The sequence below is a fragment of the Peromyscus maniculatus genome, chromosome 3 (genome assembly GCF_049852395.1).
Source record: "Peromyscus maniculatus bairdii isolate BWxNUB_F1_BW_parent chromosome 3, HU_Pman_BW_mat_3.1, whole genome shotgun sequence".
Lineage (NCBI taxonomy): Eukaryota > Metazoa > Chordata > Mammalia > Rodentia > Cricetidae > Peromyscus > Peromyscus maniculatus.
In genome coordinates, this window is record NC_134854.1 from 81,262,084 (window position 1) to 81,288,551 (window position 26,468).

General features: G+C 40.0%; 1 protein-coding gene across 1 annotated transcript in view; it reads right to left on the reverse strand.

Moving 5' to 3' along the window:
• LOC121827994 (uncharacterized) overlaps window positions 1-26,468 on the reverse strand; it is a 73,544-nt gene that overhangs the window by 21,051 nt on the left and 26,025 nt on the right. The window contains exons 4-5 of the mRNA XM_076566872.1: window positions 21,229-21,388; window positions 20,399-20,485 (exon numbers count right to left, since the gene is read on the reverse strand). Coding sequence (XP_076422987.1) covers window positions 20,399-20,485; window positions 21,229-21,388 — 247 coding nt within the window. The remainder of the gene's footprint in view (window positions 1-20,398; window positions 20,486-21,228; window positions 21,389-26,468) is intronic.

Sequence of the window (26,468 nt, forward strand, 5' to 3'; positions counted from 1 at the left end):
AAAAATAAAATAAAATCCCCATCAGTCAATTTCTAGGCTCTAATGATCAAATCGTTGGCTGCAAGGGGGCTTTAAATGCATTTGGTGCTCTATAAATTTAACCATAAATCCCAGAATTGTTTAGCCCTATACCATACAATCTCCCTTTCTACCTTAAGGGACCCAAACTTTTATGGATTCTGTAGATGTTTTTTCGAGTAAAACAGGTGCTCAGAAACCAGTTTAACAGAATGGGGGGGGGGGCGACTATAGGTTGTGAGCAATCATAGAAATATTCAAGCATTAGATAATGGTGATGATTATACTTTATAAGTATACTAACAGCCCCTGAATTACACACTTTAAAAGCATCAATTTTGTGTTGGATAATTTACGCCTTAGCAGTACCCAAAAGTTCACCTGGCTTAAACTAGAGCATGGGAAGAAGAAAGTCAGGAGAGCTTTCCTTTAAAATGACAGATTGCTCCAGCTATCGATGGGGACATCTACTTTCCTTCCAAATACTATGCAATGGAAACAGGATAATTTCCAAAGGAAATAAGAGTTCACAGATAAAGAGAACAACACCAACGAAGTTGGAGTCAGCAGGTAAAGGCACACAGACAGTATGTGTATGCATCACGTACTCATACACGTTCATGGAACAACTATGCTCTCTTTCTTCCCGAGCTTAGATAACCTCATTCCCTACTCTGAACTGTGTCAAAGGGTCAAATGTCATTACAGTGAGATTAAAGATGTATATGTGGACTCAGCAAAGAACACATCATCTGGTTATCAGGATCTAGAAGTTTAGAGGCCCGGGGGTTATAAAAACAGTAGGGTTTTTCCAGTCACGTGGACCTGGATGGAAGCAGGCTGACTGGCGTGCTGCTGCTGCTGTGTGCAATGAATTTCTGACTGACTGGCACCTTGGGATGTCAGCCTTTAATTCTGTTCTGTGTTTAATCTTTAGCTAGAAAAAAGAAATCAGTGTCTATATTTAGTTAGCATTGCTTACAGAAAAAAAATGCATCAAAAGCCAAGAAAAGGTTAAACTTGACACTATAATTTTTCATATAAGCCATTTTTGGAGCGTTGAAAAATTTCAAAAGGAAAACCGATTCTCAGTGAGAATGGGTGGATAGAAAAAGAAACCTATTCTCTGCTTTCTGCAGGACTCAAATGCCCAAGGAACACACCTAATAGCCGATATTCAGCAGCTCTTGCACAAAGACGAAACCTTCAAGGCAAGCCCACTGAGTTACCTGCAAACAGTGAGTGCATGTGGCACCTGGATAGGGTGGGTAAGAGCTGCTTAAGTGTGACCACCTTCAACAAGGCTTCCCACATGATCAAGAAAAATAAAATTCAAGTCTCAGGCACAGGTGAGCTCACAGAACTTTCTTTCTTTATAACCACGCATTGTAATGATTTAAATGGTCCTGTCATTAGGGTGGCTTTTTAAGAAAATAGATTGCTGTTAGAATTATCAAATTCCCGTGAGCTGAAATTCACAGGGACTTGAATAGTGTTTGCTCAGCTGCTGTTTTGAAATTCTTTTCCTTTTAAAATCATTTGTGGGGAGTAAAAACGACAGGGGTTCATTTCCATTAAGAGACTCACTGATAGTACAAGATTTTTGTCACCTTCTCCAGACTCCGCTGGAAAGACAGCAAATACTGTCTACCAAATGTAAGCACCCAAGGTTCAAAGGAGCATCGGAGAAGGAGGAGCCCGATTACAGAGAAGCTTGAAGTAGATAGTGACTGGAAGTCTGCTGGCTCAGGAAGACTCAGCCTGCACACAGCAAGCATGGTCTCAGGTAGAAAGCGACCTACAAGTAACCAAGGCATCTTGGACACTTCAGATGCTGAAGGCTAGAATGAAGAATACAAATGAAAACGGGAACTGGTGAAAAATCTACAAAGACAACTAGCCAAACTAGTGGAAACACATGAACTGTGAACCAATAGCTGAGGACCCCCCAACTGGATCAGGCCCTCTGGATAAGTGAGACAGTTGATTAGCTTGAACTGTATGGGAGGCCCCGAGGCAGTGGGACCGGGACCTGTCCTTAGTACAGGAGCTGGCTGTTTGGAGCCTGGGGCCTATGCTGGGACACTTCGCTCAGCCTGGGTGAAGGGAGGAGGGGACTGGACCTGCCTGGACTGAGTCTATCAGGCTGAGCTGAATCCCCAGGGGAGTCCTTGCCCTGGAGGAGATGGGAATGGGAGGGGGCGGGTTGGGGAGAGGGCGGCGGGGGTGGGAGGAGGAGGGAGGACAGGGGAATCCGTGGCTGATATGTAAAATTAAATTAAATTATAAAATAAAAAAAATCTACAAAGAAACAGGAGCCCTTTGGCAAGCATAACTCTCCTTTCCCTGATTCAAGTAATGAAATTGCTAAAGAGGAAAATGTTTCACCTACTGACATTTAAAGCAGCCCAGTGAACCTCCTCAAGTGAAGTCAACATATGGAGGCTCTCAAAGGCTTTCTAGAGAGATCTGAGCTTGCTTTACCTAGCAGAGCTGAATTAGAGGATTGCTTGACCATGTACATGGTTTCTAGGTGACTGGAAGGGTCTATACTTTGCTGAGCTAGGGGGAGGACTTTTGATACACCCCTTGGCATTCCTATAAATAGCACTTTAGAAGAACCAGGAGGGGCCAGTGGATAACGATCCAGGCCCTCCCAAAGCTATCTGGTGTTTCTATCTGTTTCTCTCCCTTCTATCCTTCTATCTAAATCTCTTATCCCTCACTCCTCAAGAGTACCCTGGGGTAAAATGTGGGAGCCAGTCTCTTAGCTGGCCTCCCACATCAATAGATAAACCCAAGACTCTGATGATAGCACACCTTGAGTAATGAGGAAAAATGAAAACCCACAGATACTAACTACAATACTAACAAATGGAAGACAAAATTCATAACAAGATCTTCATATCCTCAGAAGAGAATACTAAAATGCTATAAAAGAATGGAGTTTCTGATCTACTTGGAATATATGATCATTTGGGATATTAAAATAAAAAACTGAAGGTCTGGGATAGCTCAATAGAAGAATATTTGCCTACCACCACAGTTGGGATTCAAGTTTCAGCACCACAAAAAAAAAAATTAAAATACCAGCTCTCACACCAGCTTTGTTTCATGAGTTCCTAGAACCTTGCCCACTACTCTCAAGCCAAGAGCTTAGCTCCTGTCCAGACTTTTCCTGGTAAGTTTCCCCCAGGACCCTGCCTAAAATATACCATCTCTACACACACAGGCCTAACTTTGGAAATTCAGTCCATACATAGGTCTTGCTTGGAGAGTTCCCAATGATCAAGCCTGCCCAAACAGGCTCCACACTCCTAGACTTAGCTCTGTTCACACAGTTCCATATTTACCCAGTCTGAGGAAGGCTAGACTCTCACGGTAGACACAAAACCAGTGCAAGAAGTCAGATGCCCGGGTCACATTTCAAAAACACGATATAAAAGGCCAAGACCTTATGGATCCCTCCAAACCCATAGTGCTGAAGAAACATTCTCCAATGAGAATGACATAGATGAAAACCACAACACAGAATTTAAAGAAACAACCACACATTTCTTCAAAGAATTTAGAAGTGTAAAGAAGACACGACTGACCTTTTATAGTTATTGTGCATGCTAGTTAGTTGTTGTCATGGTTCACAGAAAATGCAGCTGGGTAGACTGTTGGTTACTTCTCCCTTTTGAAAGCTTGTTCAGTGCCTTCTGGTATTATGAAAGCCAGTACCCAGGAACCTCTGGGTCCTATGTCTGAAATGTATGGTACGTTCAGCAATAGAGAATTACCTTCCACCACTGTGTGTATGTGTGTGGGGAGGAATGCTTGGTGCTGCTGGCTTTCTGTAAGATAGTCTTTGGCGCTTAGAGGAAATACTGACAGTCCATGCAGGAGAATTTCATTTAAATGATATATGTATATTTATATACCAATTTACATGTATTATGAATATTTTTGCTAGATAGTGAATAATATGATGACTTATGACTTTTTTGGGTTTCTAAAAGACTGATGCAGTCCCTCATGCAGTGAAGCATTCGGACCATTTTGTGTTTCTCTATATATTCCTTTAGTAGTCAAGGAAGCATGCAAACCTGACAGGACAATTGGTCTTAGACATTAATCTTGTGTACCTTGTATAGCCTGCAAACTTCACTGTTTCCTGGAAACTACAACTGTATTGATTCTGGCTATTATAATCTGTTATTGATACAGGTAGAAAAATCCGATTGCTTTCAATAAAATTGCTGCATCGTAAGTTTTGCTGTGGACTTTCCAACTGGTCTGGTGTCATTCCCCATGGCCATATCAAGTGACCTTGGCCCAGCAAGTAAATGCTGGTGCTTGCACTAAAGCTTAGGGAACACTGAAGAAGAGGGGAAGAAAGAGTGTGAGAGCCAGAGGAACAGGGAGTTTACTGTAACATTGTGTCTCCTATGAATGTTAGAACATTCACTCATAAATTCTTACCAACATAACTACCTAAATATGAGCTAAGGAAGGACAACACCAATAAACATGCGAACATGGCCAGAGGAAAGCTCAAGAGGCCTCAACCATACACAAAGAACTACAAGCAACCAAGAAATGCTGAGAGGTGAAGAAATAATCTTGTCCAAGGAAGAGCACAGCAATTAGTTATTCAAAATCAAATTTAGTCAGACCTGAAAACATATATACAAGTAGGATTATATAGACTATAGACTAACCAGGTTGTATTTATGTATTCAGGAATACAATCTACCCCCCCCCCGTATCTCTCTTCTCTCTCTCTCTCTCTCTCTCTCTCTCTCTCTCTCTCTCTCTCTCTCTCTCTCTCTCTCACACACACACACACACACACACACACACTCACACACACACACACACACTCACACACACACACACACACACACTCACACACACACACACACACACCACATACCATATACATGTATGTAACAACAATGAATAAAAAAAAGAGGTTATTAATTTAAAAGACAGCAAGGAGGGATATACGGAAGGGTTTAGAATGAGGAAGGGTAAGGTAAAATTATGTAATTATAACGTTAAAAATAAAAGAAATAATTTAAAAAGGGAAGATATGAATAAACACCTCAAAATTAAAGAGGATAAAGTAAACTCCTTGATTAATAAACACAAACATGCAGCTGAGTGAAATGATGAAGACAATTCAGGGTTTGAAAACTGAATTGAGTGAAGAGATATTTTATTAAAAAATACTGAAGAGAATTTTATAAAAATGAGGATGGAATTTAAAAACCCAATTGGAAAACTCAGAGGTAGGAAGCCTTACAAATAAAATGGAACAAATAGAAGATAGAATATCATTATTTGAATATAAAATTAAGACCACTGGACTACTCAAGCAAAGAATATGAAAATAAATTAATCACATAAAAGTAATATACAGGAACTTTGGGACACTACAAAAAGACCAAATCTTTGAACTACAGACATAAAGGAGAAGAACCCCAAGTCAATGGCATAGAACAGATATTCAACAAGATCAAAGAAGAAAAGTTTCCCAAACGAAAGAAAGTCATACAATTGCATTCAGATGCAACATGTATATTAAATACCAAATAGAAAGCACCAGAAGAAAAACTTCACATGTCATATTAGACTTAAAATGCAAAATATGCCTAGCAAAGAAAAGATGCTGAGAATTGCAAGAGAAAACCCATAAGTCTCATATAAAAGAAAACCCACTAGAATAACGGTTAACTTCTCAATGGAAACTGTAATGACCAGAAAAGCCTGGAGCAATGTACTTCAAGCTTTAGAAGACCATAGATGCCAACCTGGAAAAGCCATCTGCCATAGCAGAAGGAGGGAAAACAAAAACAAAAACAAAAAACTTCTTATGATATAAACAGGCTTAAGGAATTCATGTCTCTATGGGACTTATGTCCCATAGAGAATATTGAAAGTAATACTTCAGACAGAGAAGAAAAAGTCTAGCCAACAGGATACCAAAAGAAAACAAATGAAGCTGTAAGTACTGAAACAAAACATACACCTAATAATACAAACAATAGAAACAAAACAAAAACCAAAATGGCGGCCATCAATACCCACCTTAACTTTAAATATTAATGGTCTCAGATCCTTAATCAAAAGACACATGTAAACATTATGGATTAAGAAATAAAACCCTTTTATTCTGTTATCTATAAAACACTAATGTTATCCTTAAGGAACAAAGTGGTACACAGTGGCAGTGGAGAGAGGCAGAACCATGTTGATGGCTGAGTCCTGAGCTACTGCAAGAGGCCATGTTGATCTGCATGTCCTGTACAGCCACCTAAGGCCATCTTGATGTCCCTGGTCTGAGCTGCTACTGAAGACCATGCAGATGTCCATGGTCTGTGCTGCCGAGGAGGGCTATGATGGTCCCATGGCCCATGCTGCAGCAGAGAGCAAAAGGTTTTGATGTCTGTGGTCTGTACAGCTATGGAGATCATGCTGAAGTCCATGGCATATGCTGATGCCTGTTGCTAGAGTTTTCCTGCCTTGCCCACAGTCAGGACAAATCTCTGTCACCCGCCAGTCCCACAGCCGCTCAGACCCAACCAAGCAAACACAGAGACTTATATTGCTTACAAACTGTATGGCCGTGGCAGGCTTCTTGTTAACTGTTCCTATAGCTTAAATTAGTCCATTTCCATAAATCTATACCTTGCCACGTGGCTGGTGGCCCACCGGCATCTTCACATGCTGCTGGTCATGGCGGCGGCTGCAGTCTCCTTCTGCCTTCCTGTCCTTTTATTTCTCCTCTCTGTTAGTCCCGCCTATCCTTCCTGCCTAGCCACAGCCGATCAGGTTTTATTTATTGATCAATCAGAACAACTTGACATACAGACCATCCCCCAGCACAGCCAAGTGCAGACCATCTCAGACACCTGCACTCAGGCCCATGGTCCTAATCATCCTCTATGCGGACCTGCTGGGTAACGCCACAAAGAACCCAAGAAGGGCTCCCACAGGACATACAGAACATCCCACAGCAGATGCCAGAGGCCATGTTGATGACTGTGGACCATGAGTGATTCTACTGGGAGGGGAGTGTGGGGGATGTAGATGTGAGTACCCTGTGCTATGAGGCTACGGTAATGTCTATGGTCTATGATACCACTGGGGGCCATGTCTCGGTCAGTGGCCCTACTATAGCTGGGGGCTGTGTTAATGTCCACAACACTTATTACCATCAAAGTCCATGTGGTTATTCATAGTCTGTGCTGCAGCCTGAATCCATGTTGATGTCCATGGTCTACACTGCTGCCAGACACCATGTGGAAGTCTATGATCCATTCTCCTGCTGACTATAATGGACAAGGAAGCTTCTTTGGCAGTGGTATTGATAACTGAAGACTCACAGTTGAGAGAGGAGCCATAGAAGGCTTCTATGACATGCCCCTGTCCCCTGGAAAAAAAAAAGTAATAACCTAGACAGGAAGCCATTGAAGAGAGGATTAGCCATTGTGATAAGGATTCTGAAGTGTAGCTCTCCATAATAGATGTCTGGTGGGGAAGGACTCACCTTTCTTCAAGGGGCTGGTCACCAGGAATTTGACCATGCTCTAGTAATTATACAGGCAACACAAATTGCACATTTTTTAAAATTCTTTTTTTGGGGGGAGGAAGACCACAAGAATGGGGGTTAGACCTGGGATTACTGGGAAGTAAGGGTGATTGGGGTGCATTATGTGGCATTCCCAAATAATCAATAAAAGTATTATTTTTAAAAATGTGTACTAATAGACTTTAATACACAGATTAACTTCAACTCAGTGATAGTAAATTGTTTCAATAACCTGCTTTCTCCAATAAACAGATCATCTAGATGAAAAATAAAGCAAGAAACATTATAATTAAATGGTATCATATATCAAATGGACCTAAGAGATATCTACAAAATATTTCACCCAAACACACACACACACACACACACACACACACACACACACGCACACGCACACGCACACGCACACGCACACGCACACCACACATTCTACTCATTAGCCCTTGGAAGCATCTTTAAAAGAGACAACATATCCTGGGACACAAAACAAATCCTAACAAGTTCAGAAAATTAGAAATAACTCCATGTATTCTATCATGGATAGAATGAAATAAAACTTAAAATCAACAATAATGAATCTATAGCATCAAAGATTAAACAACATATTACTGAATGATAAATGGGCCAAGAAAGAAATCCAAAAATAAATGAAAATAAAATCTAGAACTAAATGAAAATATAAATACAACACAATAAAACTTCTAGGACAAATTAAAAGCAATCATTGCAGGGAAGTTTATAGTCCTAGGTGCCTACATTTAAAAATAAGAAGGACCACGAACAAATGACTTAATGTTGCAACTAAGGAATTTGGAAAAATAAGAACAAAGTAAACCCAAATTCAGAGGACTGGAAGAAAAAAATAGAAGTCAAGGAGAGTTAATAAAAAAAGAAGCAAAGAAAGTGATGTAAATAGTTGAGAATCTAAGAGTTGATTCTTTGAGAAGGTAAACAAAACTTAGAGACCCTTTCCCCCAATTAGTGAGAAGAAGGAAAGAGAGGACCCAAATGAACAGAACCATAAATGAAAAGAAAAAATGGACACCAGAAAAACCTAGGATACTTTGAGGCAATAGCTTAACAACCTGTTCTCCATTAAGTCGGAATATCTAAAAGAAATGGATAAACTTCTAGATTCATCTGAACCACCAAAGTTGAACCAAAAGAAGGCCAACCACTTGGACTCCCAAAAAATAAGAAGATCAAAACATTAATAAAAATCCTTCTGACTAAAACAAAAGCCCAGGGCCAGTTGGATCCACAGCAGAATTCTGACAGACCTCCTGTGGAGATATACAAACACTACATCTTAAATTATTCCAAAATTAGAAACAGAAGGGGCACTGCTAAATTCCCTCAATGAACCCAAGATCATCTCAAAAGATGCACAAAAGGCCTTTGACAAAATCCAACATGTGTTCATAAAAGTCCTAGGGCCCGTAAGACTGGAGGGGTAATACCTCAACCTAATAAAGGTGATATCTGACAGACACACAGTAAACATCATTCTAAATGGAGAAAAATTCAAAGCAATCCCACTGAAATCAGAAACAAGAAGGGACTGTCCAATAGCCACCCTCCTTTTCAAAATCATGCTGGAAGCACCAGCTAGAGCGGTAAGACAAGTGAAGGAAATAAGGATATAAACATGAAAACAAGTGAAATTCCTATCATATGGTATACACGAGCAATACCAACAATTCCACCAGAAAATTTCTGAAAATGATCACCGCTTTCAGAAAAGTGCCAGAATATAAACTTATAAAAATGAGAGTAGCCTTTCTATACATTAATAACAAAAATTCAGTGTGTGTTGAAGAGGCCAATAATTTGAGAAGGAGTGGGGGGTAGCACAGGAGGCTGTACAGGGGTGAAAGCAGAGGGCAGCAATGATGTATGTACAGTATTCATATACTAAATTATTTTTTAAAATTCTAAAATTAAAATTAAATAAGAAAAACAAAACAAAAACAAAAACAAACAAAAAACCAAAAACCAAGCCTGGAAAACAGTTGAGGAAATTTCACAGAAACAGAATTTAAAACATTATGACATTGAAAACAACTACAACATAGGAAAGATTTTTCAAAAAGAAAAATTTAAAGACCAAAGGACAAATTTCCCAATTAGAGAAGACTCACTAAGTGTTCACTGAAAAGGTTAAAAATATAAATTAAAGGTATTCCAGGAAATAGCATGTCCAGAAAAGCAAAGAGGTGAGGGAATGTCGGATGTCCCACAGAACATTCCAGATGGGAACAGAAGAAAAACCAGCTCATGAAGATTCTCTACAGAAACAAAGAACTGACAAATTATTTGATAATTTTGAAAACGGGTAATTAATGATAGATCAGTAAGTTTACAAACATTTGTGTGGATTAGAAAACAAGACAATTATCCACATTAGGAAACACAGCTCACACACGTATCCACATAAGGATGACATAGATTTTACTCACGTTATAAGTACACTTATAGACTGTAGTGAGTGACATAAGCAACTGCTAATGCTTTGACTGCTAAAGACAAGTAATGAGGTAACGTCTGCAAGTGACCAGTCACAATACAGTTCTATATTAGCAAATGAACACAAATATCAAAAGCCACAGCTAACCTAGTTTTCACTGTGAAAGACAAGCCAATTGCCGATGGGTGGGGTAGAAGCTTGCTGATGTTCTTATAAATCTTTTTATTTTGTTCTTTTTAAGGAAACATGCAATTATTATTTTTTTTTCCTTCCTAAGATAGAACACAAGACTGTGGCGGCATACACAGGGCCTGAACAGGAGCCAGCCAGCCAGGGTCCTAGGGCTGAGAGGGGGAAGTGGATATGAGTTCCCAGCCCTAACCAACACGCAATCTCTAATCGTCAACCTCTTGCAAATAAAATTTAGTTTTCTCTGATGGGGTCCCACTGGATAGACAAACCACACTTAGGGGCAGGCCCTAGGCCCAGCACTAGAAAGCCAATACAAAACAAACTAAATGTTTTTGTACAATTTTTGTCTCATATTGCTTTGTGTGGGTATTTTTTTTTTCTAATCTTACTGGCCTGCTGCATGTATGTTATAGCTTCCGATGTTTTTGTCTTTATGGGTTGTGTGTGTGTGTGTGTGTGTGTGTGTGTGTATGTTTCTTGTGCTTTTTCATTGTTTTTTTTTAAGTTTTAGTTTGTTGTTTTATTATTTGTCTGATTGTTTTCTAAAGAGAGAGAAAAAAGGTGCAGAGTTGGATGGGAGGGGAGGTGGGGAGGATCTGAGAGGGAAAACCATGATAAGAATATATTATATGAATTTTTCAATATAAAATTTAATTCAAAAATAATATACCATAAAAAAGAATCTTGCCATATTGCCTAAACTGGTCTCAAAACTCATGGATTCAGGTAAGCTCCCCAATACCAGGCTCCCAAGGATACCAGCTAAATCTTTCTTTAATAAAGAAAAATATAGGGGAACCCATGGCTGATATGTAGAACTGAATGGTATTGTAAAATAAAATAAAAGGAAAAAAAAGAAAAATATATACACTGAAGATGGTACAGGTATTTGATTATTTAAGTAATAATGTTACCTAAATATTAACAAATAACTATATTCATCTCTCAATATGCATACAAATGTGCACATGCAAACATATACAAATATCTACATACTCATACACAAGTATACATGCATACATATGTGCATGCATATGAGCTCATGTGTGTGTGTGTGTGTGTTGCTCATGTCTACAGTTTCTAAGTTTCTCTAAGAAACCTTCTCTGACCAGAGGGCTCACTGCTATGGGCCCAACTTAAGTGTCTGCCTTCTTCTTTAAATCCTTTCTCACTTAGAAATGACTCCTGTATGGCAACTTCTCAGAAAATTAGGAATCAATCTTCTTCAAGACCCAATGATACTACTCTTGGGTTATACCCAAGGAATGCTCAATAATACTACAAGGATACTTGCTCAACTGTGTTCACAGCAGCATTATCCATAATACCCAGAACCTGGAAACCACCTAGATGCCCATCAACCAAAGAATAGATAAAGAAAATGTGGTACATTTGCACAATGGAGTATTACTCAGCTGTAAAAAAACAATGACATCATGAAATCTGCAGGCAAATGTATGGAATTAGAAAATATCATCCTGAGTGAGGCAACCCAGACTCAGAAAGACAAACACAGTATGTACTCACTCATAAATGAATACTAGATGTAAAGCAAAGGATAACCAGATTATAATCCATAGCTTCAGAGAAGCTAGGTAACAAGGAGGACCCTGAGAGGGACTCATTGATTACCCTGGGAAGGGGAAATAAATGAGATCTCCTGAATAAACTTGGGGTGAGTGGGGAAATAGAGGGTAGGGAATGGGGGGTGAGAATATAAGGGAATGGGATGGTCGATCTGGAACAGGGACAGAGTGGGAGAGCAATGAAAGAGATATCATGATAGAGGCAGCCATTATGGAGTGAGGGAGGAATCTGGTGCTATGGAAATTCCCAGTAATTCACAAGGACAACCCCAGATTAGACTACTAGCAATAATGGAGAGGGTGCCTGAACTGGTCTTCCTCTGTAATCAGACTGGTGAATACCCTAACTGTCATCATAGAGCCTTTATCCAGTAAGTAATGGAAGCAGATGTAGAGATCCACAGCCAAGCACCAGTCCAAGCTCCAAGAGTCCGGTCAAAGAGAGGGGCGAGGGATTTTATAAGCAAAGGGGTCAAGATCACGGTGGGAAAAGCTACAGAGACAACTGAGCCAAGCCCATGGGAACTCAAGAAATCTAGACCACAGCTGCGGAGCCTACATGGGACTGAACCAGGCCCTCTGAATGTAGGAGACAGTTGTGTAGGGAACCCTGGCAGTGGGATCAGGATCTATCCCTAGTGCATGAGCTGGCATTTTAGAGGCCATTCTCTTTGATGGGATGCCTTGCTCAGCCTTGATGCAGGAGGGGAGGGGCAATGTATCAGGCATTGTTGACTCCCTTGGGAGGCCTTACTTTTTGGAGGAGTGGATGGTGGGAGGGGGAGGTTAGGGGGAGAAGGCTGGGGAGGGAACAGGAGGAGGATGAGAGGGGGAGCTGTCGTTGGTGTGTAAAATGAATAAAAAAAATTTTAAAATTTTTAAAAAAAGAAAATAATGTGTTTCTGTGGTGGCTTCTGGTGAGGAAAATGTCATAATTCACATTGCTTTCCTCCTACCAGTCAGTCTCCCATTCTCTCTGGCTGCTTTCAAGATTCCGCTTGAATGGCAGGAGTCATTTCTAAGTGAGAGGACTGGAAGGGGTTTATGGGAGAAGAAGGCAGACACTTAAGTTCTCTGGACAGAGAAGGTTGCTTTTCCATAGTACTATGTGTAACAAATGGCCAGTGAGATGTCAAACCATCTGAATGGACCAGTGCTGGGACTCTTAGGCTGTCCGCTGTAATTACCTTCTTCCAAATGGAGATTATACTGCCTATACGTAGTAAAGCTCATGCTAGAGAAAGAGTTTCTGTAAGTGACTGCTCGGTATTAAACTAAATTGTAGGTGGTCACTTCATGGTATCTATGATCACCACTAGCAGGAATGCTTCCCACAGACTTGATATTAAAACTTAAACCTTTTTCTATAGTATGCCATGTATTTTAAACTCTTCCTTCTTCACCCCTGGATTTGCTGGTGATTATGCATACTCAAATATGTTATTTTAAATAATTATTGCTATCCCAAAGAAAACCTAACTAATACCACATTGTAGAATTTTTGCTACTTTATTCTTCATTCATATGTATCAATTTGACAAATTCTAAAAGTTACAGTATTGTGGGATTAAATGTTGTCACTCAGATATTATGGGTGGAAGCCCTAATAAACAGTGTGACTGCTTTTGAAGACAAAGACTTTAAGGAAATAACTAAAGGTTAAATGGCTCTGAGTCAGACAGGGCTGGTATCCTTACAAATAGAAATAAAGAGGCTTGAAGTATTTCTGTGGCTGGGAAAAAGCCATGTGAAGATGTAGTGGTGGTCAGCTGCAAGACAAGACAGAAGATCTATACTGTAGTGGGTAGCCAGTCTAGCTTTGACCTGGAAGTACTATCCCCATTGAGGCTTCGGTAACTGTCATGCCTACAAGGCAGGGCCAAGACAGGAGCCCCTAAGACCCGAGATCTGGATGTGCTGGCTCTCTTGGTTCCTGGATCCTGGATGCTGGAAGTAGATTGAGCAGAGTTTTCCAGAGGACACCGCTGGACTGTGCTACACCTTTCCTGGACTCTGTAACCTATTCCTTCACTTGTAAGTTACCCCACAAAATAAACCTCCCTTTTAACTACATGGAGTTGCCTTAATATTGCAACCAATGCTATAGTTCTGCCAACAGCTTCATCTTGGAGTCACAGCCTCCAGAACTATAAGAATTAAATGTCTGTTGCTCCCGCCACGTGGTCTGTGGTATTCTGTTGGGGCAGCATGGATTGTAGTGTTGAGAAAGGCCTGGGCAGATCCCAACAGTACTTGTTCTACGTGCTTTCTCTTTGGTAAATAAGTCACCTTCACTGAGCTTCAATTTCCTTATTTGTAAACCGTCTGTAGGTAAGAAATGCTGTAATGGTGTTAGCAGTGAAATACAAGGAAAACACCTAGGCAAATCTGTGCACACAGTGGTACTGGAATGGTAATGAAAGAAATATGTAATGAGCTGTTATTTCTATCCAGTTGCACTGCTGTCCAAATGGAACTGACACTCAGAAGAATGTGGATGAACTCTGAGCAGGCAGTTCAGATGCCACGAAACAGCATCTTCAGGCCTCATCCCCTCACAAACTGACCTCCACTCTGTTCATCACAGCTCCCTAGCAACCTTTTGTTACTTTCATGCTTGTTTGAGGCAAGGCCTTGCTATATAGGTCAGGCTAGCATTGAATCATAAGCCTTCTCCCTCAGTCTCCCAGTGACTACTGGGATTACAGGCAGGCACCACCATGTCCAATTCACTCCTGCCCTGGAATCTTCCCTCTTGACTGTCATTATTTTTATTAAAGGATTAATTATCAAAAGTCTCTCCTACTTCTTCACTAAAAACAGCTGGACCTTTGTGACAGACAACTAATAAAGCTCCCATAAGATCACTAGATCTTATTAGTTGTGCTGGTTAGTTTTATAACTTTAAACAAGCTAACATCATCTGGGAAGAGGGAACCTTAACAGAGAGATGGCTTTCATCAGATTGGCCTGTAGGCAAATCTGTGGGGCATTTTATTGATTAGTGATTGATCCTTGAGGGCCCAGCTCACAATGAGCAATGCCACCTCTAGGCAGGTGGTCCTGGGAAGTATAAGAAAGATAACTGAATGCAAACTTGAAGAGCAAGCCAGGAAACAGCGTTCCTCCATGGCTTCGACTGCTGTTCATGCTTACAGGTGCCTGCTTTGAGTTACTGCCCTGAGTTCCCTTCATGATGGACTAAGCTATAAGCTAAAATAAACCCTATCCTTCCCAAATTGGCTTTTGCCATAGTGTTTTATCAGAGTAAGAGAAAGAAAACTGGGATACCAGTTTACACGTAGGTAAGTCCTTGGGTCAGTCCCAGTTCATTTGAGATATGAGGAATCCTTTAGTCATGAGCTGGCATTCTGAGAAATCCCAGAACTGTCTCTTCTGTCAGAACAAAACAGTAGGTCTTAGATCTTTTTTTCCTTTTCTGCCACTCCTACTAACAGACCAGCCCTAGGTGCAAACAGAAAGGATCAGAATTACTGAAGACAGGTCTTTTCAAAACACCAAGTTACTAGTGTGGCCTGAAAACCCTTTTCCTGGTTTATTCCTTTCAAGTCATAAATCTGACAAGCGTCTCCCTCCCTCTACAGGACAGGACAGCATAGTGTTCTTCAGGCCACCGAAACTCGAAACTTTATGGTTAGCATTGACTCATTTATTACATTGTCTGACTCAGAAGCCACATTTTTCTCATGTTTTCTTTCTACCATCTTTAGTCACCTATATGAATTGTATACATTCTATATCCTCAAACTGTATACAACTTAAATTTAGGATGTTTAATTTTTGTATGTATGCAGAAGGTACTAAAAATATTGATAGACTGACCACACTGCAGTCATCAAATAGCAACATTCTGTTATAAGACAGACATAATAACATTCCTGTTACTGTATGGATCTAGCCTGACATGACAAAAGCCACTCTAGAAATAATTGCCATGGTCACCCCAGAATAGGCCTAGTTGGTCTTTCCTGTGTAGCATCCAAGCAAACTATAAACAGACAAACTCATTACAGAGGCATGTGGAGCTTTACAACAGTACCCAGATACCAGGAATGTGATATCAGTTTAAGATAAGCTAGATGTGTTCCAAGTAGCAAATCTTTTGAACTGACCAAATATGTCCCATTGTGCTTTCTACCACCCAGAACACATTTCTGATAATAAATTCTCCAATAAACTGCACTTGATGCAATTCTGGGCTGCCTTATTTCTTCAGTCTCATGACACACTAGAACCAAGTTGTTCTCAAATAGCTATGGAAGGATTTTCTGTAAGAAATACTCAAATAAAAGGCTTTTCAGTTATGCCTATATCAAATAATTCCTCCCCTGCAATATTTTTATGGCTTACAACTCACACCTATTTCCAAAACACGCTTGAGCTGATAAGCACAGAAAGTAAACATGCCACCAACTTAGCAAAATTAGAGATTTAAAGAGCAAAGGTTGTAGGATATTCCAAGATGAGAAGTTATACTGGAGGCTTCAACTGAGGAATAATAATTGTTGCAATCAGAGGTGATTTTAATATGCCATCAGGAAATGATGAAGAATTGCTGTGGGATAATGCTCTTGTACACTGGTTTAATAAAACGCTGATTGGTCAGTAGCCAGGCAGGAAGTATAGGCGGGGCGAGTAGACTAGGAGAACGCTGGGAAGAGGAAGAGCAGAGGAGGAGTTGCCAGACAGACATAGAGGAAGCAAGATGATAAGGCAGAACTGAGAAAAGGTACCAAGCCACATGGCTAAACGTAAATAAGAATTATGGGTTAATTTAAGTGTAAGAGCTGGTCAGTAATAAGCCTGAGCTAATGGCTGAGCAGTTATAATTAATATAAGCTTCTGAGTGATTATTTTATAAGTGGGCTGTGGGACTGCGGGGTCAGGTGGGACCAGAGAAAACTTTTGACTACAAAGACTGTTTAATCTCTATTAAATAGGAATTATCTAAGTCAAGCCTCTGATAGAAAACAAATATTCTCACAGAAGTCAGAAATAGACCTAAATACCTGGTATATAAGAACATTGGTTTGCTATGATTTCAAAGCTTTAGACAACAGGCAAGTCCAAAGCCAATAATTTATAATAATAAAAAAAAATGAATCTGGCTGGGTATGATGATGTCCACCTATAAACCCAGTTCCTGGTAGGCAGACAGAAGGGCTAAGAGTTAAAAGCCAGCTAGGCTACACAGAGATTTCCTTTCTCAAAAGAAAAAGGAAATGAATCAAATAGACACCAAAGCTCATTTGGGGGAAGTCACAGGGCACTCAGGCTATGTCTACTTTCTTCTCAACAGTAGTTTTGATTTAGCTTGTATGTGTGAACAAACACTTGGAAATCCAGAGTGCAACTTGGGACACAATTGAGCAGGAAACTGTAATCTTGTATCATCCTTACATAGAAACACTTAAAATAAAATATGATACTGAACTGAAACATAGTACCAAGAAGACCATATCACTGGTTATCATGAGGACTGAATTATAAAAGCAGGTGAGTCTATAAGAAAATTATATCAAATCAATTATATGTTAATGAGTAGCAGAAAGGGCACATAAACTGGCATATGCATGTCCATAGTCACAGCTACTTGGGATGCCAGGGTAAGAAGATCACTCAAGATCCTGAATTAGAGACTAGTCTGGAGAAAATAAAAAAGAAAAAGAAAAAAAAAGCAAGACCTTGTCTCAAACAAAACAACACAAGAGTAGGAGGAAGAGGGAAAACAAGATTACTGTCACTGACTAAGCATATCACCTGTGTGTAAGCAACAGGAAGAGTACTTGCCTAGAGTATTCACTGACTAGTGAAGCCTTTAGTTCCATCCCTAGCACAGAAAAGAAACAACATATGGCTAACAGTGGGTATACACAATTTGTAAAAAGTCTTAAATTCTCCCGCTGAAGAATGACCAGTTGCAGCGTTTGACCTCTATTATAAGAGTACAGCATACAGCAACTGGAGCATGGCTGCTCTTCTGAGCTATTTTGACCCGTATTATTGTTAATTACACTCATCAAAAATAAGACCACTACCACAATTTAAAGCCAAATTGGAAGCAAGCTTTAATTAAATACTGGCCAGTGGATGGGCTCTGGCCAGGTTCATACCTGGTTTCCCAGGGAATGGCCCTGAATCAAGTTTCTCAACCACTTAAGAAGGAAGCCGCTGGGAGGTGGTGGCACAGGACCTTAATCCTAGCACTAGAGAGGCAGAGGCAGGCAGACCTCTGTAAGTTCAAGGTCAGCATGGTCTACAAAGGGAGTTCAGGACAGCCAGGACTACAAAGAGAAACCCTGACACACACACACACACACACACACACACACACACACACACACACACACACACACACACACACACAAAGGAAGAAGAAGAAGGAAAACTCATAATTCTCTGTATTTCCCATTAGGTCCAATCAGGGGCAAGCATACATTCTGATGTACCTCCAGCCTACATCCTATTAGGGACAAGCATACACCCTGATGTGTTTCCTGCCTGGGAATCTCCTGCCCATGTGTGACCAAGCACATGCAGATGGGTCAAACAAATTTGTTTAAAGGAGTGAAAACATTTGGCTTGTTATCTCCCATAAACAATAGCCTCCAGCACTTCAGGAACTATCTGTCCTTGGGGATTGCAAATCATTTTTGTTTCATGGATCTACTATGGATAGTAATTAAAACTTAAAATGTAACTTTGACTCTCACCTTCTCCCCTTGAGTTGTATCCTGAGTCAAATCCTTGACTCTGTAATGGGTACCTGTTTATATTGGGATCATAACCATCAGCTTAATGGTACCCAGATAGAAATTGTCATTTAGTTAAAGCATCAATGATGCAAAAGCCCATAGCAATTAGTAGAAGCAGAAGGGCCAAAGGCCGTATGATGGCTGATATCAGAATTACTATCTAGAAGGATCTGGAAATGAGAACGGGAACCAGTTATTTAGTTAATCTCAGGTCCCGTTTTTGCAATGATTTTTTTTAAGTACAGCTAGAATTATTTCTAATGATTCCTGAGTAGTTTATATAGAAACTAGAATTTTCTATTAAAGCTATAAAATAACTTTTGTTTTACATAGAGCAGGTTGAGTGTCCTATCATATTGTAGAACTATTTCAGCTAATGAATCTACCTATTGATAGATCTCAATCTATTTGGTTTTAACAGGTGCCTTTCCTGGTATGCCAATAGGCACTATAGGTTGCTCCTCCCCTATGTCAGGGAGTATCCTTTTGACCTAACATTCCAGCCTGTTGGGGGGCAAGGGGTGACATACTCTCTTCTGTAACTACTTCCTACTGAAAGTAGGGCATTGTTGTTAGAGACCTGGAAGGCTGGAATGCTAGGCGATGGCTGGGAGAGAATTCAGGCAATGGGGTATTTATCAGAAGCATCTGGTTTACTGACCCAGATGAAGAGATGGGGAATATTCACATTGGCTGGACTCGTCCACATCAGCTTTCAGCAAGTCCAGAGCTTGCAGTCATTTGGAGCAGGTTGTAGTCAGCAGCTAATGCTTGGATGGTATCTGTCAGCCAAGTGGAAATCTGCTGACATATATCTGTATCTATATCTATGTCTATGTCTATGACTATGTCTATGTCTATGTCTATGTCTATATCTATATAGAGATAGAGATAGATAGATAAATAGATAAATGATAGATAGAATGATAGATGGATGGATAGGTAGATAGATAGATAGACAGATTAGGTACAGAAGTTAAATTTTAGGAATTTAAGGGAAAATCTTTCATTTGGAATGTTCAGGTCCATAGTCCTAATTGTTGGGAGAGGGGAGGAGTCCCAAGAACAGGAAAGAGAGAGAGATTTCCATCCTCAGGAATAGACAGGTGGGGAAACTTAGGCTGTACTTATCTGGAGTCCTATTGATCTGTAAAAGATGGGTCCAAGTCTTATGACACACAAAACTCAAAGAACCCCAGCTAGATTTATCCAAAACATAGTAAGGCACATTATAGTTAAAATGTGAACAGTTTTAAAACAAACAAAGAAAACCCCATACAACAATAACAAAAACCCATGTGGTGATTTGAAAGAAAATTTTTCCAAAGGGAGTGGCACTATTAGGAGGTGTGGCTTTGTTGGGGTGGGTGTGGCCTTGTTGGAGAAAATATATCATTGTGGCTTTGAGGTTTCATATGTGCTCAAACCACACCCAATGTCTCAGACCACTTCCTGTGATTCAAGATATAGGACTCTTATATACTTCTCCAGCATGATGATAATAGGTGATAATAGACTAAACCTATGAAAAATGTAAGCCACCCCAATTAAATGTTTTTCCTTTATAAGTTTTTATGGATATGTTATCTCTTCACAGCAATTCCTAAATTTTAACTTCTGTTCTCTCTCTCTCTCTCTCTCTCTCTCTCTCTCTCTCTCTCTCTGTCTACACACACACACACACACACACACACACACACACACACACACACACACACGTCAACAGATTTCCACTTGGCTGACAGACACCATCTGAGCATCAGCTGCTGACTACAACCTGCTCCAAATGACTGCAAGCTCTGGACATGCTCTGGACTTGCTGAAAGCTGATGTGGACCAGTCCAGCCAATCTGAAACCTGAAACCTGAAACAGCAAGAGAAAGTGTCAAGTCATATATAAAGAATGTTCCAGTCCATCAGCTTACAGATTTCTCACTAGAAACAAGCCAAAAGAGAAGGATCATGTATCCTAAGTCCTAAAAGCAAAATATGGCAAACAAGAACACTCTATCTAGTAAAGTCATCCTGCAATGAAGAAGAAATAAAGCCTTTCACAGGTAAGCAAGGATTGAAGAATTTCAGCCTGGATTACGGCAAATATGTACTAAGAGGGAAATTTATATTAATAGGTCTATATATCCCAAACAAGCAACCACTCTCCCCAAAGAAAACAATCAAGGAAAAACAATCAAGAAAAACTTAAAGGCACAGGAAATCCCTTTCTCAACAAGACCATGGGAAAGTAGGCATTCAAGCAGCACTTAAGGGACTATACTAGAAGAAAAACTATGATACCACCTGCAGGATAACACATGAATATGCAAGACTTTCTAGAAAGCTAAGTAAACAAAAGAGACAGAACCAAATCTTAACATGATATTACAAACCACAAAATCACAAAGGTAAATAATAAAAGAGAAATAAAGGAACAAAATTATATTAAAAACAAGCAGAAGACAATTTAATGATGATAGGAGAAAGATGATCAATAACAGTCTTAAATGGAAATGTGTTAAATTCACCAGTGAAAAGCCACATAGATATTGGTGAAATTATTAAGGCCACTCCACGTAGTTAAAAGGAAGATTTATTTAGTGGGTAACTTACAAAAAAGGGAAAGGTAGGTCGTGGGGTCTGGGGAAGGTGTATCGCAGTCCAGCGGTGTTCTCTGGAGCTCTGCTTGGTCAACCTCCACTGTCTAGGGTCCAGGAACAGAGAGCGCGCTGGCCCATCCAGATCTCGGGTCTCTCCTTGCCTCATCTTCTTCCTAGACATCCATAAGACATGAGAAAAGCCTGTGTGATATAGAGATCCATTTAGAGCTAAGCACTTGGACTTATTCTCTGCACATCTGTCAGTTGTGGGTGCCTGTGCCATCTGCTGCAAAAAAGAAGCCCCTCTAATGAAAGCTGAAAGATGCTCTTATCTATGGTATAATGATAAGTCATTTGGAATCATTTTAGATTCCAAATGTAATTTAGCAGAATAATAGTGATAGGTTCTCCCCTAAGGCCTATGACCTGTCTAGCCCCAAATTCTTGGCCTCGGTAACAGTGTCAGTTATGAGTTCAGTCTTCTGGCATTGTTCTTAAGTCCAATCGGAAAGTGGTTGGTTATTCCTTAACTTTTGTACCACAATTGCTCTAGGGGGAATATCCTGCCAGGGTGGTCATTATTGTAGTTCACAGGGTTTACGCTGGATATAGCCCCTGAAAGGCCACTTATGCTCCAGCAGATAGCCTTATAACTATGCACATACTGATAGCACTAAACGGGCTCAGCGAGTCTCATTTAAAAAATCAGAAATAAGGCTGTGGTGGCACATGCCTTTAATCCCAGCACTCGGGAGGCAGAGCCAGGCAGATCTCTGTGAATTTGAGGCCAGCCTGGTCTACAGAGCGAGATCCAGGATAAGCACCAAAACTACACAGAGAAACCCTGTCTCAAAAACAAACAAACAAAAAACATATATATATATATAAAATGTGTCTACATATAACATATGTATGGATAAATTCCTGCTCAAAGTACTTTATATGCATGTATGAAGTGTCATAATAAAATCTATTACTTGGTATAATTAGTATTTACACATATATTTAATAACCAGTATGGTTAGGGCATCATCAAATCAGAAGAGACATGAGAATGTGTGGTAGATGGTAGCTTCTGAAATAGTCCCTCTGTTCCCTATACCACTTGGTATCATACCCAAGTGTATTCTACTGTAGTCTGGACCTACTGTCTGACTTCCAATAATAGAACATAGCAACTGTGATGAGATCTCACTCAGAGAGTCAGATATAATCTACCTTGCTTCTTCTCTGCTCCTCCTCCTCCTTCCCCCTCCTCTTCTCTGCCCTCTCTCCTCTTTCCCTCTCAGCAGCCATTATTTCTTTTGTGGCCAACAATGAGTAACTGAGACCCTTGGGCTAATAGCCCACAAGTAACTGAACCTTGCCGACAGTCATCTATATGAGTGCAGAGGTAATCTTTCCCTTCGAGTCTTGATTTGGCTATAGCCTTGGCTGACGATGTCATGAAAGCCTCATAAGGGACCCTAAGACAGAAGACATGGCTAAATTCTGTCCAATTTCTCACCTACAGAAACTGTATCATAGCATATATTATTGTTCTAATCTGTTTAGATCATTCGTTAGGAAGTGATGAGTAATTAACATGTTTCTCTCAAGTTCTGCAAAGTATAAGGCATTACCAGATTTCAGCATAGTCAACTAAACTCTCTGTGTTTTCTCTGCCATTATTCACCTTAAATTCTGGAAGTTCCAAACACCAGGCTTCAAGAACATATACAAAAGTAGTGCCCTTCGCTGGGCAAAGCCCAGACCCTGCCAGTCCAGACTGTTCTGTCCACTCGAGCGTTTACTTAGCTCCTCGGTCCAATTCTTCCCCGTAGTTTCTGCACAGCAAATGCCCTTTGCTTCTGCTTCTACATTTTTCTAGCTTTCATCTTAGACTTCTTCCCTTCCAACAAAATTTATTTTTAACATGCCCTAAAATAGAACAGGTCCGGCAATTCCAAAATGACTGCTCAGCTTCAAGGACTGTCTGTGATCCTCAAGGTTCCTAATCCCACTGGACCACTGGAGTGGAAGGGACATGGAAGTCCATGTTTTTGTCTCTGTCCTTTTTATGTGCCCTGTACTCCTCCCTCAGGAGCAGATCACTCAGACCAACTCTCATGAGTCTAGTGATTTTCAACAGGGAAGGAAGGTCCCTCCTCCAAATGGATACATTACACCCACACATCCCAGGGGGCTGTATGGAAAAAGCCCACAGGATACCACCAAACTAAATAACTTTTAAGTTTTCCTATTTAAAAATTTTAGGAAGTTGTGATGACAATGGATGTATGACGAAGGAGATATGTAGATAGCCTTATGAAGTGGGATTACTCCTGGAAAATTTTAGGTCTGTTATAATTAGTTTTAGGGGACATGGCTTAAACATTATGAAATCGAAATTTAACAGTGTTTTAGAAATGAAAGGATAATTACATATGTCAAAGACTGTGTAGTATAGTATTAATGCATCATTGTAACTAAATGCGCCATAAGTCATGCTTTGTATTTTTACCCAGAAAGTGCTACAATACATAAGCAGATTCTGCCACCTGGTGGTAACTGAAGAATCCTACATCATGGGAGATAACTCACAAAACTGCTGAAGAACTTACCAACATAAACAGTATGGACAAGATTGTTTTAAAACCTATGGCGATGGCATATCACCATATGTATATAAACAAATATGTGACACGTGCATTTTTAAAGAAGAAACTCAAAAGTCTGTTTCAAAGCCTTAAAATAGGCCTTGGTAAACCATTTCTTTCCTGTGGTTCTATTACAGGAGCAGTAATTCTAGAGACCCACAGCAGAAGAGTGCACTTGTATTAAAGGTACAAGGATAATACTGTTGCTTTGGAAAAGAAACTACAAAGCTAATTAAGCAAAACAAACTGGAGTCTCTTTCCCTCAAACTCGGTAGCATCCTTTAGACTTACACAGGCTCATTGGTTTAATAGAATTGCAGTGTCACATAATGAAGGAGGCTCTGATTGCCTCCATGATAATTCATCGTGTATCCTTTCAAGCTATGGGTGCCATGGCCTACCTCACCTTGGCAAGCTGAGATTTTGATTAGGTCCACTGGAATCTGGCAATGTATGTGCAGTCTGAAGATATGACCAGTGACTCCAGGTTAACTCTAGTCAAACGTGACTGGTTTGCATTACTAACATGCTTGGTGCATTATCCAGGAACACCCTGTTGAAGGATATGAAAGAGCCCGCTAAGGAGGGAATAAAAGAAAACCAATCTCTAGTTCAAATGCTGCCGAAGTTTCCCCAGCTGGTATTGTAAGGTCACACTGCTCAGCTCCTGCAGCCCTGATTACAAGTGTGCATATTCTTTGATTACACCAAGGAAATCTACAGATACAGTCATACGTGCCAGAAATTATGTTTGTTAAAATGTAATTGTGGAAGTATTATCTACAAATAGCAAGAGATTAGAGGCAATTCAGTATTCATCAGTAGCATACTGACATGATGGTGCAAGCCTTTAATGCTAGAACTTGGAAGTCAGAAGCCGGTGAATTTCTCAGTTCGAGGCCAGCCTAGTCTGTAGAGAAAGAAGTTTCAGGATAGCCAGGGCTACACAGAGAAACCTTGTCTTGAAAAGAAGTTCATCTGTATGGAAATACTTAAAAATGATATATACAGAATGGAATTATGGAGAAAGAGACATGACCAAGGCTCTGTAATAAAACCTGAGATGAACTAAGTGATTAAAAATATTTGGGTGGTGTGCTGTATTTTTATTGAAAGGTTAAATATTTATATATGCATAGATATGTTTAAGAAGCTATCAGAAAACAAACCTCTGCACCACAAAATTTACACTGACTGATACTGTTTCGGGGTGAAGGTCAGAAAATGCTGGGAGAAGGAAACTTTTTGTAACACACTCTGCCATGTTTTGAATAATCTGGATTTACTGACAACTGAAAAAAACATATATACAATTACCCCTTAATTTTCATGATGCTAATTACCGGACCCTGTGAATACTAGTCACAGATGTTTGCATGCCTTTTAAAATTGTGTTATATTTACATATAACTTACGTATACCTTCATATATACCTTAAATCATCTCTAGATTACTAATGATTAACAGAATATAAATGAAATGTAAATTATTATACTTTATTGTTTAGGGAATTGTGAGAAGAAATTTGTCTGCACGTGTTTGGTATTGATTTAATTCTTTAGCACATATTTGCAATCTGAGATATGATGAATCCTTGCATGTGTAACCAACAGACATGAAGAATTAATTTTTGTATACAACTTTTAAATTAGAAATATAAGATAATTTTATATGGTACAAGCAAGCAATGTTGGGGGAAAGAAAATTTATTCTTAAAACACTATGCTACAGCTGGGTATGTCGTGTTGTAGAAAAGTCTCTGCTTGGTATTCGAGCATCTCGGCTTTCAGCAGCACCATGGCGGGGGGGGGGGGGATAATAATAAAAGAAGAGGAGCTGTTTTAGGAGTCACACTTGGACAGATGAAATTATGACTCAGAGGCACACTGTGTCTGAGTCAGTGGGACACAGTTTACTCAACAGCCATATGTACGATGTCTTGCTGAAGCTTCACCTTCACATCTGGCTGTAAGACCTTCTAGACCAAGTTCCTATCTTCCTGCCACATAACACCTTTGAGCTTAACTATTTAAGTTCTTTTTTAATTTAAAGTATAATTACATCATTTCTCCCCCATTCTTCTCACTCTTACCCCTCCCGTGCCCAGCTCCTCCCTTGTCTCTCTTTTCTTCTTCTTCTTCTTCTTCTTCTTCTTCTTCTTCTTCTTCTTCTTCTTCTTCTTCTTCTTCTTCTTCTTCTTCTCCTCCTCCTCCTCCTCCTCCTCCTCCTCCTCCTCCTCCTCCTCCTCCTCCTCCTCCTCCTCCTCCTCCTTCTTCTTCTGTTTTTCAAGACAGGGTTTCTCTGTGTAGTTTTGGTTCCTCTCCTGGATATCGCTCTGTAGATCAGGCTGGCCTTGAACTCACAAAGATCCACGTGGCTCTGCCTCCCAAGTGCTGGGATTAAAGGCATGTGCCACTGCCGCCCGGCCTCATGGCCTCTTCTTTAACCATTATTGTTTTATATATATATATATATATATATATATATATATATATATATATATATATATATATATGCAAACAGGAATAGTCTGTTGAGTCCATTCAACGTTACTTGGGAGTGAGTTTCTAGGACTGATTATTCCATAATGGGTAACCAGTCAGGGTGTTCATTC